The following is a 15590-nucleotide window of genomic DNA, read 5'->3' as shown; positions in this document are numbered from 1 at the left end:
AATTCCATTTCTTAGTTTGAAACAGTTACTACAGTAGTGTTAGCAACATCATCAGTGGCTATAGCAAATTTATATTACAGCATGAAAGCTCATCAGATGACGATGGAAACGAAAAAGGGATTCTAATCTCACCGGAAGAGCCTTTAACAGAAATGTACAAATCATTCTGTGCTACCTTGCCAGCTAGCCAATGGGCTATCAGTGAGTGTGGCTTCACTGGGATCTATTTCTGTTCATGGAGCAAAAATAAACAAACAATTGACATGTTAGTTACTCAATATGAATTTATTATTTATAAAACAGTTGTATAAAACCAATATCGCACTCGCAATTGAACGGTTACACTGCAGTGCCGGTGTTCAGTATAACCGCACTCTTGTTCATGCGATATTGCTTAATTTAAGCACAGTGTGTTACATTACAACAGAAATATGAGTGCAATTATGCATGCAAACAGTATGTGTGTAACTGCATTAACACAGTTTTTAACAACAGTACATAAAAGAAGTGAGGAATTTTAAGGAACATTAACAGAATTATCTTTTGCATGGAAAAATCAACTATGTACTAACTACATAATAGTATTACTATAAACAATGTGTACTTTTTTTGCACTGAAAACGGCAATCAAATGTAATTTTTGTCTGTGTTTACCTTCAGTTAGTTTGTGAGGTGATTAGATATATTTTTTTCATTTAGTTGTCATTGCTGATGTAATGTTTGTATAATATTTTTATTCTTTCATTTATCCGGAGCCTAATCTGGGAAACCGGGTGCTAGGTAGGAATACACACTGGATCAGACACCAGTCTGTCTCACGGGAAGACACACACTTGCACTTTTGATTGGCCAATCCACTACTGGCATGTTTTTGGGAGGTGACACAGCAGAAAAGTGTTCAGTCTTTCTTCAGGAGATCGTGAGTTCAAATCCTGATGATGTCACAAGCATCCATGGCCAGGAGCCAAGGGAGAAAATCTAGTGCTTTCCTCTGAGTGTGTTACATCGCCCTGTGAAGCAGCAAGAGCAGCAGTTTAAAAAGATGCAGTTGGCTTTCTTCACATATCTCAGAAGAAGCATCTGTTAGCCTTTACCCTCCCTGGTTGGTAGCTGTCATATGATAGGGAAGATCTGGATGATGGTTGAGAATTGGCAGGTGACCAAAAAAAAAGATGGGAGGAAAACCCTGTAATCGATTGCTCAGGATCAAACCAGAGACCCTGGAGCTGTGAACACTACTCGCTCCTCCACCATGCTGCACTGTATATTATTTTATTTATTTGTACACTTTTACATCTCTTTAAGTATAACAGTGTGAAGTTTCACTTGCCAAGCTGTGTGGTTCTACAGGCTGATTAGCCCTTCAGAGCCACAGTGCACAGCGAATGCAGTACATCTCCGGCGTCCTTCATTAAGCAAATCACTCTCGGCTTGACATTCCCCAAGAAGGTTTTGGTGCAGCATTTGTTGCACTAATCAATTTCATGGGTCCGTCTTAACGCATGCTGTTCAGTTGATTTTGCTGAGTTTGAGAAGCTATTTAAATCACATTAATGGGATACTTGGACTAATGAAGTCACTCAGGAATTAGCTGGCCAAGCATTCTTCAGCTCTACATGAGGTTTCGGATTAAAGCATTTCAGCAGATGTTTAAAAAAAAAAAAAGTGTCCTATTTTTAAAATGTTACTCATTGTGACACCTGTTTATATGTGCTACAAAGTGTAATCCCTACTTAGCAACAATTACTTGAAGTAAATGTTTTCTGTAGGAGTTCATCAGTCTCTCACATTAAGCTGCTGGACAGATGCCCTCACATTTGCCTGAGGAATATTCTGATATGAAGTTGACTTCATTGTTGTCTTAATGACTGCAAGTTTCCAAGGTCCTGTGACTGCAAAACAAGCTCAGATCATCACCCCTCCACCACCATGCTTGATGGTCGGTATGAGGTGTATGTGGAAATATGCTGTGGTTTTCTCCTCAAACATGGCGCTGGACCAAACATCTCCACCTTTGTCTCATCAGTCCAAAGGATATTGTTCAAGAACTTTTTAGTTTGTTCAGATGCAATTTAGTGAACCTGAGTCCTTATTTATTTATTTATTTGTTTATTTATTTATTTATTGGAGAAAATTGCTTTTTCCTAGCCACTCTTCCATGAAAGACATACTTGTTCAGTCTTTTTTCTGATTGTGTGATTAATGAACATGAACATTTAATGTGTTTACAGGGGCCTGTTGGTTACATGGTGTAAGTCTTGGGTTTTTCTATAGATTTCTGAGCATTAAACAGTCGGAACATGGACTGAATTTACTTGGACGCCTACTCCTGGAAAGATTCCTGGCAACTGTCTTGAAGGCTTGCCATTTGTAAAGAATCCTTCTCACTGTAGAATGGTGAATTGTTTGGAGATGGCCTTATAACCCTTCCCAGACTGTTGAGCAGCAACAGTTGCTTCTCTGAGGTCCTGCCTGATGTCCTTTCTTTTTGGCATGATGTAGACACACACCTGAGTGCTGCAGAACACCAAACTCCCAAATGTTCTACTTTTATAGAGGTAGACATGCACTTCATGATTAACTAATCTTGTGCATTTCTTTAGTAATACCTGGCTCCCAGTTGCTTTATTAATGACTGTGGAAGTAGGAAGGGTGTAATTATTTTTCCCTCCTGGGGAAAAATGTTGAATGTTGGTTTAGTTTTAGTGGGGGAAATGATTACATATTGAAATCTGTTGTTTTTTTGTTGTTGTTTTTAATATTTGTAATATTAACAACAATATTATAAGATAATATTTGTTTATAAAAGTTGGAGAGGACCAAACAATTGTTATTTAGGTTCTGATAAATAAAAACAGAATTGAAGGAGGGTGTAACTTTCTTTATTCCATGACTATATTTAATAAAAGCTGTAAGACCAGTGAAGTGTGAAACATCTCAGCACTGTTTCCTCTTTCTTTCTTTAATGTATCGTATTAATATTGTTGTGTTGTCTCAGCAGTTAACGGCAGTTACAGGTGTCTCTGATACAGGTGTAACGAAATCATTGTGTTTGTGTTGGTGTTTCAGCTCCAGAAGACTTTACTGGAGCTTGATGAGGACGATCCATGTTACGAGTTCCGGAGAGAGCGTTTCACTGTGCATCGCACACACCTGTACTTCCTGCACTACGAGTACGAGCCCAGTGAAGACCAGACTGATGTTACGCTCGTGGCCCAGCTCTCCATGGACAGGTGAATATATGAAGCATTATATGACAAATGTAGATAACATTATATATATTGTAATTGTTTTAGTGATTGCTGTTCGATTTGAAGTCCTCTTTAATTTTGAAAGTGAATTTGTTAGGTGAAATTTGCTGGCTTGGCAAATCTGTTCACATGGTGAAATCGTGCCATTTTCTGCTGTATAGATCTGAAACATGTTTTAAAATCTGCTTACCCCCAAAAGTAAAAAGGGAGAAAATTGGATTCAGTAATTTCATTACAGTTCCACTGAAAGACATCAACATGGTTAAAAGTAACTTTACTGATAAAATTTTACTGATTTTATTAAATAAAATATAAAAATAATAGCTATGACTATAGCTGCGTTTAGATGGACAACAATAATCCACTCTTAACCCAATTAAAACCATACTTTGATTAAGAAACTACCATGTAAACAGCAATTTTTACTTACCTTAATCTAATTAAGGTCATACTCCTGTTTTAGTCAAAACTCCTGTTTTAGTCGCATTATGGACGTGTATTACAGACATGTAAACACTTTAATCACATTATTAACGTCGTGTGAGTTTTCACCACATTTTGCGACAGGACACGATCACACACAGCGGTTCTCAACATTTTACGGTGAACAAGAGTTCGGCTGCGTCCCAAACCGCATACTTGCCTACTATAGGCCTGTAGTGGGGGAAAAAAACCTGTATCTCGGCTACTATATAGACGGTTAGTACGCGGTTTGGGACGCAGCCCACGGCTTCAAGCAGTTGTCTATTAGCACATATAGCATGACAAATAATTAACTGCACTTAAAGCGTTCGTAAAAAAAATTAAATAAAAACACCCAAAACTGTATACGGTACCATAACGAATACGAACTGTATGTTGATACGTGAAATTCTGGAGGAACGTCAGACGGCGTGGCGCAGTGACGTAACGATGCGGTCTGTTAATATAATTATGATCTTTAACATGTAAAACAGGAACATGACAGGAGTATTCTAAAAGCGACGCATGTAAACACCTTAATCACATTATTATCTTAACCAGAGTAAGGCCAATAATTAGATTACTGCCGTCCGTGTAAACGTAGTCAATGAAAACTGCCTCTCTTTCTGCCCACCTTTATTCATACAGCAGTTTAGCTGTATTAGTTCTTATTCACTGAATGTGATCTGTGTAGAATGCAAAGATAAGTGTAGAAAGTTAAACAATTACACTTACGTCTTATTAAATTTGTGATGCCAAAGTATGCTGTAGTCAGAAACCACCAATTTTGGCTAAAACCCGATACTGGTGCCTCTGCCAGGAGGTGGTGGAGGCGTTTTGTTTTCAGGTTGTTCGGGTGTGTCCTGCCGAGATTCTTGCTAGCGCAGTTACTCAATAATGAGTGTTTGAATGTTTCTAAGATTTATACGGAATGATCACTGTTATCAGCAGATGAACTGATTAGATTTTGGAATTGATCCAAGCAGGGAGGTTTGTATCAATTCCCAATGTCAAGATCACAGCAAGGTCAAATGTCTGAAATGTTTGGGGGTTTTTTCTCAATAGCTTCCTTCCTGTTTGAAGTATATTTTAAGGGTGTTTGCAGCATACAAATTAGTCAAAAGAAGGACTAGACTCGTTGCCGGTGGAGGCATCCTTATTGACAGTGTTCTACTTGACTGTACTTGACTTCTACTTCTTCGTTATTTCTGACAACCACACGTACACTATACTAACATTTATAATTAAACTAACATTTTAGTTGCTTAAATGTTTTTTTTAATCAGATTTTTTTTTTTACTTAATATAGCATTAGACAGTGATTAAAAAAAGCACAATAAATAAATAAAAAACAAGAGGAATGTCTATAATAAATATAAATTATGTTATTGTTTTTAACAAATAATGTATTGTTAACTAATGAATACTTATTTCTTATTAGTTTATTAATGATGCCCTAATTCTTATTAATAAAAAGGCTGCATCATGCTATACCAACTGACATTTCTAACAGGAAACACTCTCTAACAGGAAGTCACTCGAATAGCCAAATGCCAATTCAATGATTTTTAAAATTTATTTTATTTTAACAGCAGAACTGGTAGCCTGTATGTTCAGACCAGTGAGATCTCTGGCTTTTGCACAGACTGAAGTTTATTCAGAGCCTCATTAGATCAGCTGACCATTATTGCATTGCAGTAGTCCAGCATTGGCATGTGCTAATAAACAAATTCCTCAGAGCTCCATAACATTCCTATTTGAATTACTATACAGTGCATCCGGAAAGTATTCACAGCGCTTCACTTTTTCCACATTTTGTTATGTTACAGCCTTATTCCAAAATGGATTCAATTCATTATTTTCCTCAAAATTCTACAAACAATACCCAATAATGACAACATGAAAGAAGTTTGTTTGAATTTTTTGCAAATTTATTAAAAATAAAAAACAAAAAAAAGCACATGTACATAAGTATTCACAGCCTTTGCCATGACACTCAAAATTGAGTTCAGGTGCATCCTGTTTCCACTGATCATCCTTGAGATATTTCTACAACTTGATTGGAGTCCACCTGTGGTTCAGTTGATTGGATCAAATTCAGTCGATTGGACATGATTTGGAAAGGCACACCCCTGTCTATATAAGGTCCCACAGTTAACATTGCATACCAGAGCACAAACCAAGCCATGAAGTCCAAGGAATTGTCTGTAGACCTCCAAGACAGGGTTGTAACGAGGCACAGATCTGTGGAAGGGTACAGAAACACTTCTGCAGCATTGAAGGTCCCACTGAGCACAGTGGCCTCCAGCATCCGTAAATGGAAGAAGTCTGGAACCACCAGGACTCTTCCTAGAGCTGACCGCCCGGCCAAACTGAGCGATCGGGGAGAAGGGCCTTAGTCAGGGAGGTGACCGAAAACCCGATGTTCTCTCTGATAGCTCCAGCGTGTCTCTTTGGAGAGAGGAGAACCTTCCAGAAGAACAACCATTTCTACAGCACTCCACCAATCAGGCCTGTATGGTAGAGTGGCCAGACGGAAGCCACTCCTCAGTAAACGGCACATGACAGCCCACCTGGAGTTTGCCAAAAGTCACCTGAAGGACTCTCAGTCCAAGACAAAGATTGAACTCTTTGGCCTGAATGGCAAGCGTCATGTCTGGAGGAAACCAGGCACCACTCATCACCTGGCCAATACCATCCCTACAGTGAAGCATGGTGGTGGCAGCATCATGCTGTGGCGATGTTTTTCAGCAGCAGGAACTGGGGGACTAGTCAGGATTGAGGGAAAGATGAATGCAGCAATGTACAGAGACATCCTTGATGAAAACCTGCTCCAGAGCGCTCTGGACCTCAGTCTGGGATGAAGGTTCATCTTCTAACAGGACAACAACCCTAAGCACACAGCCAAGATAACAAAGGAGTGGCTACAGCACAACTCTGTGAATGTCCGTGAGTGGCCCAGCCAGAGCCCAGACTTGAACCCCATTGAACATCTCTGGAGAGATCTGAAAATGGCTGTGCACCGATGCTCCCCATCCAACCTGATGGAGCTTGAGAGGTCCTGCAAAGAAGAATGGGAGAAACTGCACAAAAATAGGTGTGCCAAGCTTGTAGCATCATACGCAAAAAGACTTGAGGCTGTAATTGGTACCAAAAGTGCTTCAACAAAGTATTGAGCAAAGGCTGTGAATACTTATGTACATGTGCTTTTTTTGTTTTTTATTTTTAATAAATTTGCAAAGATTTCAAACAAACTTCTTTCACGTTGTCATTATGGGGTATTGTTTGTAGAATTTTGAGGAAAATAATGAATTTAATCCATTTTGGAATAATGCTGTAACATAACAAAATGTGGGAAAAGTGAAGCGCTGTGAATACTTTCCGGATGCACTGTATATGCTCGGACAACAGAAATTGTGCCTAAAATTGTGTTCTAGGGCAGCTAAATGTGTCTAGCACCTTTATGCAATAAAATGGAAAGAGAAAAACAAAACTGCTTTGCTGCATATTGTATTTGATTTGTCGATGTGCATAATAATTTTTCTAGTTTTTTTTAGCCTGTTGTTTTTCGATCATAAATAAATAAATAAAGTGCACATATTTTTTCCAACTGCTCTTTCTGATTATTTTGTGTTTCGGGGGCAGAAGGAGCACTGAGCCTTTCAGTAATTTAACACAGTGGGTGTGTGAGAAACACTGGTGAGTGGTGTGTGCTCTCTGTAAACAAGGAATTTGCTGTTCTAACCACAGCCTGAGGAAAGATTGTTTTTACTCATTTATTACAGGCTTCAGCTGAACAAATACAGCCTCTAAACCCTCCTGATATTTGAAACTGATTTTAAATATCCATGTTTTGTGAACACTTCCTGCTCTCCCATTTTTGTATCTTTCAGCATCACTTCACTTCAATAATGAGAAAGTTCTCAGTTTGCTCTGGTCCGTAATGATACAAGTGAGAGAGAACTGTGAACACGCGTGTGCTTTCTCTGCTTTCATTTTAAATTGGTATTCTCCAATATCCACCAGCCTTCACTCACTCTGCTGGGACAGAACAGCTACAGAGTCATATCTGATTGAGCTAGGGTCATCAATAAAGACCATTCCTTCCAACACACTTGGCAAGGAAAGAAGTCCAATGTGTGATCATTTCTGTCAAATGGTCGTTTTTATTGGGTGAAGATGCATCAAGTGTTGGATCTTAGCCAATATTTAATAGAAATTTTCTTTACTTTTCTCAGTAGAATTGACGTGGTAGTGATTAAAAGAAAGAACTACATTTCTCAACAAATATAGGGAAATCTTCACAGATATAATCTAACCTCAATTTGAATTACACTTGAGTGGCCTCAAAGGAGATCTAGTGAATGAATCATCAGCCTTTTTGCTCAGCAAGAGCCTTATTAATTTTTATTCGAACCCTATTCTGTCTGTCTCAGTAACACATTATTAAGAACATTAGGTCTCCATATTAGAGTAGACTAAAATTTAATCAATTAATTCTAAGCACTTCAAGTCAAGTGCAGGGTTTTCTTTATTCCTTCTGTTCAGTTTGTTCCCTGCAACATTTTAATAATCACTCAGGTCTTTAGCATCTATCTGTATTCTTTACACAGAGTCCTTCAGCTCTTGCTCGTTTCTCAAACATACCTGAAAGACACTAAATACTGAACAAGCCACTGGTTTCTGATGTCAAGTGTTAGGACGTACTTCAGATTTGCTGCGTATCTGCTATAACTGGAGAAAGGAAATGAAGTAGTTGACAGGTTATACAGACCTTTACAGTGACTTATCTCACAAGAGGACTGTATTCTGAAGCTTACAAAATGGATGCTGTCAATATTTGAAATTTCTGTCCGTCTCTTGGTGACAGGCTGTCCTTTTTATGGGTGTTACAGTTCGAAAGTTTCACTGTATGATAAACTGTGGATGATGTGCTTAGGAACGTGCTAGGAGTGGTAGCAGAGGTAGCACTGTTATTTGTTTACAGCAGTAGCGGATTACATAGCTGAAGGGTTTTCGTTCATGTCCCCTGGGCAGAGAAACGGAGGTTACTGTAGTATGATTTAAGGGAAGTGATGAAATTTGAAGTGATTGTAATAGATGGAAATACATTTGAACTGTAATTTTAGTCAACAATAACATAACGTCTGATTATGGTAAATGGTCTTCACTTATATAGCACTTTTTTAACGTTAGCGGTTCCAAAGCACTTTACACGGTGTCTCTTTTATCCATTCTCACACACACACACACACACACACACACACACACACACACACACACACACCCCAATGCAGAGCTGCCATGCAAGGCGCTAACTTGCCATCAGGAGCAACTTGGGGTTCAGGACACTTCGGTATGTGGAGTCATGTGGGCTGGGAATCGAACCACCAACCCTGTGATTAGTGGACAACCCGCTCTACCACCTGAGCCACAGCCGCCCCATCAATTATTATATGATTATACATGATGATACACCATGACAGTGAAACCGTGACACTATTACAACCCTAGTCCTCTTACACTTCATAAGATGAGAATGGTGTTGCACTTTGTTTGACTGAAAAAGTCAAGAGGGCAAAACCTTTACTTTCCACCTGGGGCAGTGAATCTAATCCTGCAGTCTCCAGTGTCCAGACTGACAATCAAGGAAGTATAATATTTTTCAGATAAATCAAAATGGTCGGTAAACCAAAATGATTAATGATGTGGTCTAACCTCAGTAATATGTATGTCCCTGTCAGCCTTTGGTCAAAACCTTATGAAAGCCTGTTAGTAGATTTGATGAAATAAGTGATCTGTGTTTGTCAGGCTGCAGATGCTTGAGGCCATCTGTAAACACTGGGAAGGACCAATCAGTCTGGCTCTCTACCTGTCTGATGCTGAGGCACAGCAATTCCTGCGCTATGCTCAGGGTTCTGAGGTGCTTATGAGCAGAAGCAATGTGGGATACCATATCGTCTACAAAGAGGGCCAATTCTACCCCGTCAACCTGCTGCGCAATGTTGCCATGAAACAAGTCAACACACCGTACATGTTCCTGTCTGACATTGACTTCCTGCCCATGTATGGACTCTATGAATACCTCAGGTAAGATAAGTTGGCTTACAGTGCTGTGAAAAAGTATTTGACCCCTTCTGGTTTTGTGTACATCTCAAACTAAACAGTTTTACTTCTTCAAATGAAATACAACCTGATATAAAACAAAGGCAACCCACACACTGTTTCAAAATCATATTCTGTAAACACACAATACAGTTTGTATTTATTTAATTGAGCCAAAAAAATAATAATAATAATAAATTATCCAACACATATCACCCATGTGAAAAACTGTTTGCCCTTAAACTTAAAATCTGGTTGTGCCACCTTTAGCAGCAATAATTGCTATCAAACGCTTCCGATAACTGGAGATCAGTCTTTCACTTAATTCTAGGACTTACTCCTATGCTTTGGATCATTGTCTTGCTGCATAATCCAGTTGCGCTTGAGTTTCAACTAACAGACTGAAGACCGGACATTCTCCTTTAGGATTTTCTGGTCGAGAACAGAATTCATGTTTCCCTCAATTCTAGCAAGTTGCACACTCCTCAGTCCACAGAACATTCTCCCAAAAGGTTTGAGGATCATCAAGGTGTGTTTTGGCAAAATTCAGACGGACCTTAATGTTCTTCTGGGTTAGCAGTGGTTTTCACCTCACCACTCTTCCATGGATGCCTTTTTTTGCCCAGTGTCTTTCTGATAGTGGAGTCATGAAGAGTGACCTTTACTGATGCAAGAAAGGCCTGTAGTTACTTTGATGTTGTTCTTGGCTCTTTTGTGATTTGCTGGATAAGTTTTCACTGTACTCTTGGAGGAAGTTTGGAATGACGGCCACTTCTGGGAAGGTTCGCTACTGTGCTGAGTTTATCCATTTAGAGATAATGGCTCTCATTGTGGTTCTTTGGAGTCCCAGAGCCTTTGAAATAGCCTTGTAACCCTTCCCAGACTGATGTATTTTTTTAATCACCCTCTTCTTCATCAAATCTGGAATTTCTTTCAACTGTGGCATAGTGTGTTACTGGGTAAGACCTTTTAACCAACTTCAAGTGTTGAAAAAGTTCTATTTAAGTGTTGATTTGATTGAACAGGGTTTGCAGTAATCAGGTCTGGTTGTGTCTAGTCCAGCTGAACCCCATTATGAATGCAGTTTCATAGATTTGGGGAATTGCAGGGACAAATACATTGTCACACAGGCCCAGTTGGCATTGGACAACGTTTTTGCTTCAATAAATAACATTAGCATTTAAAAACTGTATTTTGTTTTTACTCAGGTTGCCTTTGTTTTATCTTAGATTTTGTTACAATTTCTGAAACAGTTCAGTACGAGATGTACACAAAACAGAAGAAATCAGGAGATTACTTTTTCACAGCACTGTATATTGTGTTTCTACTCCACACACACCTCAGCAAGGTAATCCAGACCTGCCAACCTTCATGCATTTTACACATCAGAGTACACTAGTACGAGTTATCTCTCAAAAAATGGCAAAAGTGCAGTCTTTTTTCCTCCAACGATTAAAAACAGCAGATGAGCCAATTAACATATGAATCTGAAATGATGCGTAGGTGCCTATAGGTCTCGAACTCTCAGATATCAACCAGCACTCTCTGGAAGCCGCACTCCCTTCCCCCATCTCACATTAGTAATTGTTTGACTGGTGCTGTCATCCAGACTCAATATTCCTGTTTGAGGGAACTGATGAGGCACCCTCAGCTTCTGTCAAGGTAAATGGAGAATGTTTTGCGTTCATTAATGGACTATATTAGACACGTATTGTTAACATCAATTAATTATATTTATTAGGGATGCCACCGAAATTTCAGCCATCAAAACGTCAACTGAAAATGATCAAAATGAAACTTTTGTTTTTCTGATTAAATAAAAACAGGCAGAGAATTTGGACCCTGTTAAAAAAGATTAAATAGGCCTATAAAGAAGTGTTAAATCTAACACGTTACACATACTTTTAATGGTAGCCTAATGATAATTGTAAAGTGATTAAGAACGCTGTTTGTTTGCTTTGCTCTCCTGCGCCAGTCAGCAACGATGTGTTCAAACAGTTTGAGCATCAGTGAAACAATACAGATATCAGTGTGGAACAGACCCCTTTTCATAAGGGTCATGTACACAAGCTATTTGTAAAAGGAATAGGCCTGTAATTAAAAAATGTTCTGTTTTGGTTTTTTTGACAGTTTACAACATTACATTTTTTTTTTTCCTCCCACTTCTTTCAGCAGAACTACACATTATTCCTCTTCAGGCCTGGCAGGTCTGGTAATCAAGAACTCTGTACCCTTTAGCCTGTTTGTACATGATCCGGATATGACCAGATTTGCTCTGAGGCCCTTGAGTGTTCCATAGCAGGACTAAGAATAGTCAAGAGCTGTGAATGTTCCTAAAAACTATTAGTAAAGACTTAGGCTTTCAATCAATAAGGAAATTAACAGAAATGTTATTGTATGACTGTTTCCACTGCCTTATTTATTACAAGCTGAACAATAACATCAATGTATAATGTCTTTCCTGCAGGAAATCTGTAGTACAGCTTGACATGGCGCACACCAAAAAGGCTCTGGTAGTGCCTGCATTTGAGACGCTGCGTTACCGGCTGTCATTCCCCAAATCCAAGGCTGAGCTGCTGTCCCAGCTGGACATGGGCACGCTCTTCACCTTCAGGTTTCCCTCAAAAATATGTCAGAAGTATCGCAGTGACTTCTTCATAGAAGCAAGAGGTTTCCTGCCCAAATTTTTTTTGCTTGATTAAATCTTTGGTTTTCTTCAGATATCATGTATGGACAAAAGGCCACGCTCCAACCAACTTTGCGAAATGGCGGACAGCCACAACGCCGTACAGAGTGCAGTGGGAGGCTGACTTTGAGCCTTACGTGATGGTGAGGAGGGACAGTCCAGAATATGACCGCAGATTTGTGGGATTCGGCTGGAACAAAGTGGCTCACATTATGGAGCTGGATGCACAGGTAATGCTACAAACATGAACTGCTGTTTGCACAAAAGTCATATTTTCTGGCTGAAAACTGAGACATAAACTCAGTGATGTATCTAAATAACCTCCATGGCTTTGACATGACATGGTCAGTGATTAGAGGATGGCAAAATAATGTCGGTTGCTGTGGTGCATTTTGACAACGTTGGTTCTGTTAAGTAATTTGCCGAGTAAGTAAATAATACAAATTGTTCTTCATATAGAAATTTTCTATAGCCAGATAGATAATCCAGAATGCCAGGGGGAGATTAGGCATTTTCATGTACAGTGCTGTGAAAAAGTATTTGCTGATTTCTTCTGTTTTTTTTGTACATCTCATATTAAATAGTTTTAGATCTTCAAACAAAATCCAACATAAAACAAAAGCAACCTGAGTAAACACACAATACAGTTTTTATTCATTTCCTTTTTTTTTTAATTGAAGCAAAAAAAAAGTTATCCAACACCTATCACCCATGTGAAAAACTAATTGCCCCCCTAAACTTAAAATCTGGTTGTGCCACCTTCAGCAGCAATAACTGCAACCAGACACTTCCAGTAACTGGAGATCAGACTTTTTCACAGTACTGTATAATCGTACATCCTGGTATTTTTAACATTAGTACATTCGAGCACTCTAAAAGTATGAATTGGTCTTTTCCATTGAAGACACATTTGAATTACTAGTGTGACATTTATATTTAGAGCATTTAGCAGGTGCCCTTTTCCAGCAGGACTAACAGAAGTACTTTGACTCCATCATTGACGTTCTTTACTAACGCATCTGCATTTCTGTTCTCTCATTAATTAATTGGCACATAATAGAAACGCAATTAAGCAGCAGAGCATCGGTTATATTTTGGATGAGCATACAACTGATTTAAATAGTTAGATAGCAGCGTCTTCTAAAATATACATCTGAACGAATTATTTTATCGTTCTTCCCGACAGGAATACGAGTTTGTGGTTCTGCCCAACGCCTATATGATCCACATGCCTCATGCGCCGAGCTTCGACATCACCAAGTTCCGCTCCAACAAACAATACCGTGCTTGCCTCAAGACTCTCAAAGAAGAGTTTCAGCAGAACATGTCTCGCCGCTACGGATTTGCTGCCCTCAAATACATGACTGCAGACAACAACAGCTAGTGAAGTCACAGTAAAGTTTCAGTTTTCAGGTGGTACCATTAGATATCACATAGGAAAGCAGTGGGTCTGTAATGGACCCAACAATGGACTCAGGAGTGTGTTCTTCCATTCTATCCTTCAGGAAGCTGCCATGATGACCATTTTGTCTCTGCACTGGAAACAGAAATAGTGCAGTGTGTCATGGCGTTGTTCTGGACTAATTCAATCCACCCAGCTTGCCAGATTGACCTGCTCCATAAACAGGAATTGAGATGTTATTAACCATTGGGCAAGCACAAAAATGTATATGGGCTGACTTGTGTTCCAGTCAGCTGGACTGAATATGAGCAAAGGGAATGCCACTGCAGAGACCGAGCTGTGGTTTGGTGTTGGATTACATCTGCTGATGCCCAGAAGCTGAATTTAACATGTTTGTGTGTGCTTTCGGTCATAGGGTGATGTTTGTTTAGCAGTACTGGATCTCAGAATAATGACACGTTAGCTTTCACAATAAGCAACACAGAGACACAGAAAGGGATTCCCAGTCATTTTTGTCAGGAAAGTGATTATTAAAGTGAGTATTAATATGATGTTTACATCTTTTACAGAACATAACAGTATTGTTTTTTTTAAATTAAAAAAGGTTAATGTCTTAGATTTTATAGCACCTTTGTGGAATCACTTTTCTTGTTAGAGCTCAGTAAGAGCCCAGGTGGGCTAAAGATTGCATCCAATACTTAGTAACTGTTGTGTTTATGGGAAATGTCAGGCTCTCAGCATTGACAATCCAGACACAGACGAAAGCCCCGAATCATGTATTTGTAAAACTGAGTCACTTTTTTTTTCTGCAGTATTTTATTGTACGTTTTCATATTTCTGTGCTCAATGTGATTTAAATGTTTTGTGTCATTGTTCTATGTCTATAAGTATGACATTTACATTTCTTGCAGCTAACAGAAATGCACTCAGAGTTTAAAAGGCGAAGGTAAGGGGGGGGGGGGGGGGGGGGGGGGTAACAAGAGAACAGGTAATATGTAGTACACGGTGTTATTTAGGACGCAAGTCAACTGCCAGTACCGGTATACATGATGTACAAATAATTGTGCAGCATTTTTCCAGGGTTAGTTTGCACTTTTTTCCTCTAATGATGTGGAAATTCCTTCATTTATGTTGTTTTTGAATGAAAGAAATCCTAATTCACACACCCACAAATCTGAAAAATCAAGAACAATGTTGGGTTTGACGGTGAAAATGGACATTTGAATTGAGGGACCACATATATGGGCATGTTATTTTGCTGATCTCTGTCAGCAGCTGTTGATTGCTCTTGTTGGTTTACAGATCATTTGTACAGTGTATAGAAACGGTGAAATGGCTGCACACAGCTGACCTTTTCACGCTTGATCTGCTGCTCAAACTTTTTGAATGAATCTGTGCTAACTGGTGCAGGAGAAGAAAAACAAAAAAAACTAGATACACTTTTAATTTCTTTATAATTACCATTAACATTATTTGTACAGTGTTACTGTAGATTTGATATTTCTTTGTAGGCATATTTAATCTTTTGTTTTAGGTCATTTTTTTGTCTTCTGGTGACTATTTGACTATTTTCAGCCAGAATGTTTGGCATCCCTAATAAATATAGTTAACTGAAGTTAACTGTATACTGGTTTAAAGTCAAACTGCACTTTGTATACCTTGACAGAAGTCGAGGATGCCATGT

The 15590-nt window shown here is 38.9% G+C and overlaps 1 protein-coding gene across 2 annotated transcripts in view; it reads left to right on the top strand.

Moving 5' to 3' along the window:
* Positions 1–14868, top strand: part of large1 (LARGE xylosyl- and glucuronyltransferase 1) — an 83651-nt gene extending 68783 nt beyond the window's left edge. For both annotated transcript variants that reach the window (XM_017494741.3, XM_017494742.3), the window contains exons 11-15: positions 3070–3233; positions 9525–9803; positions 12286–12432; positions 12539–12734; positions 13691–14868. In XM_017494741.3, the coding sequence (XP_017350230.1) occupies positions 3070–3233; positions 9525–9803; positions 12286–12432; positions 12539–12734; positions 13691–13888 (984 nt within the window). In that variant the 3' untranslated portion in view covers positions 13889–14868. The remainder of the gene's footprint in view (positions 1–3069; positions 3234–9524; positions 9804–12285; positions 12433–12538; positions 12735–13690) is intronic.
* Positions 14869–15590: the final 722 nt, after the last annotated feature.

The sequence above is a fragment of the Ictalurus punctatus genome, chromosome 19 (assembly GCF_001660625.3).
Source record: "Ictalurus punctatus breed USDA103 chromosome 19, Coco_2.0, whole genome shotgun sequence".
NCBI lineage: Eukaryota > Metazoa > Chordata > Actinopteri > Siluriformes > Ictaluridae > Ictalurus > Ictalurus punctatus.
Note: the sequence above shows the minus strand (reverse complement) of the source record. Positions and strands in the feature narration are given on the sequence as shown.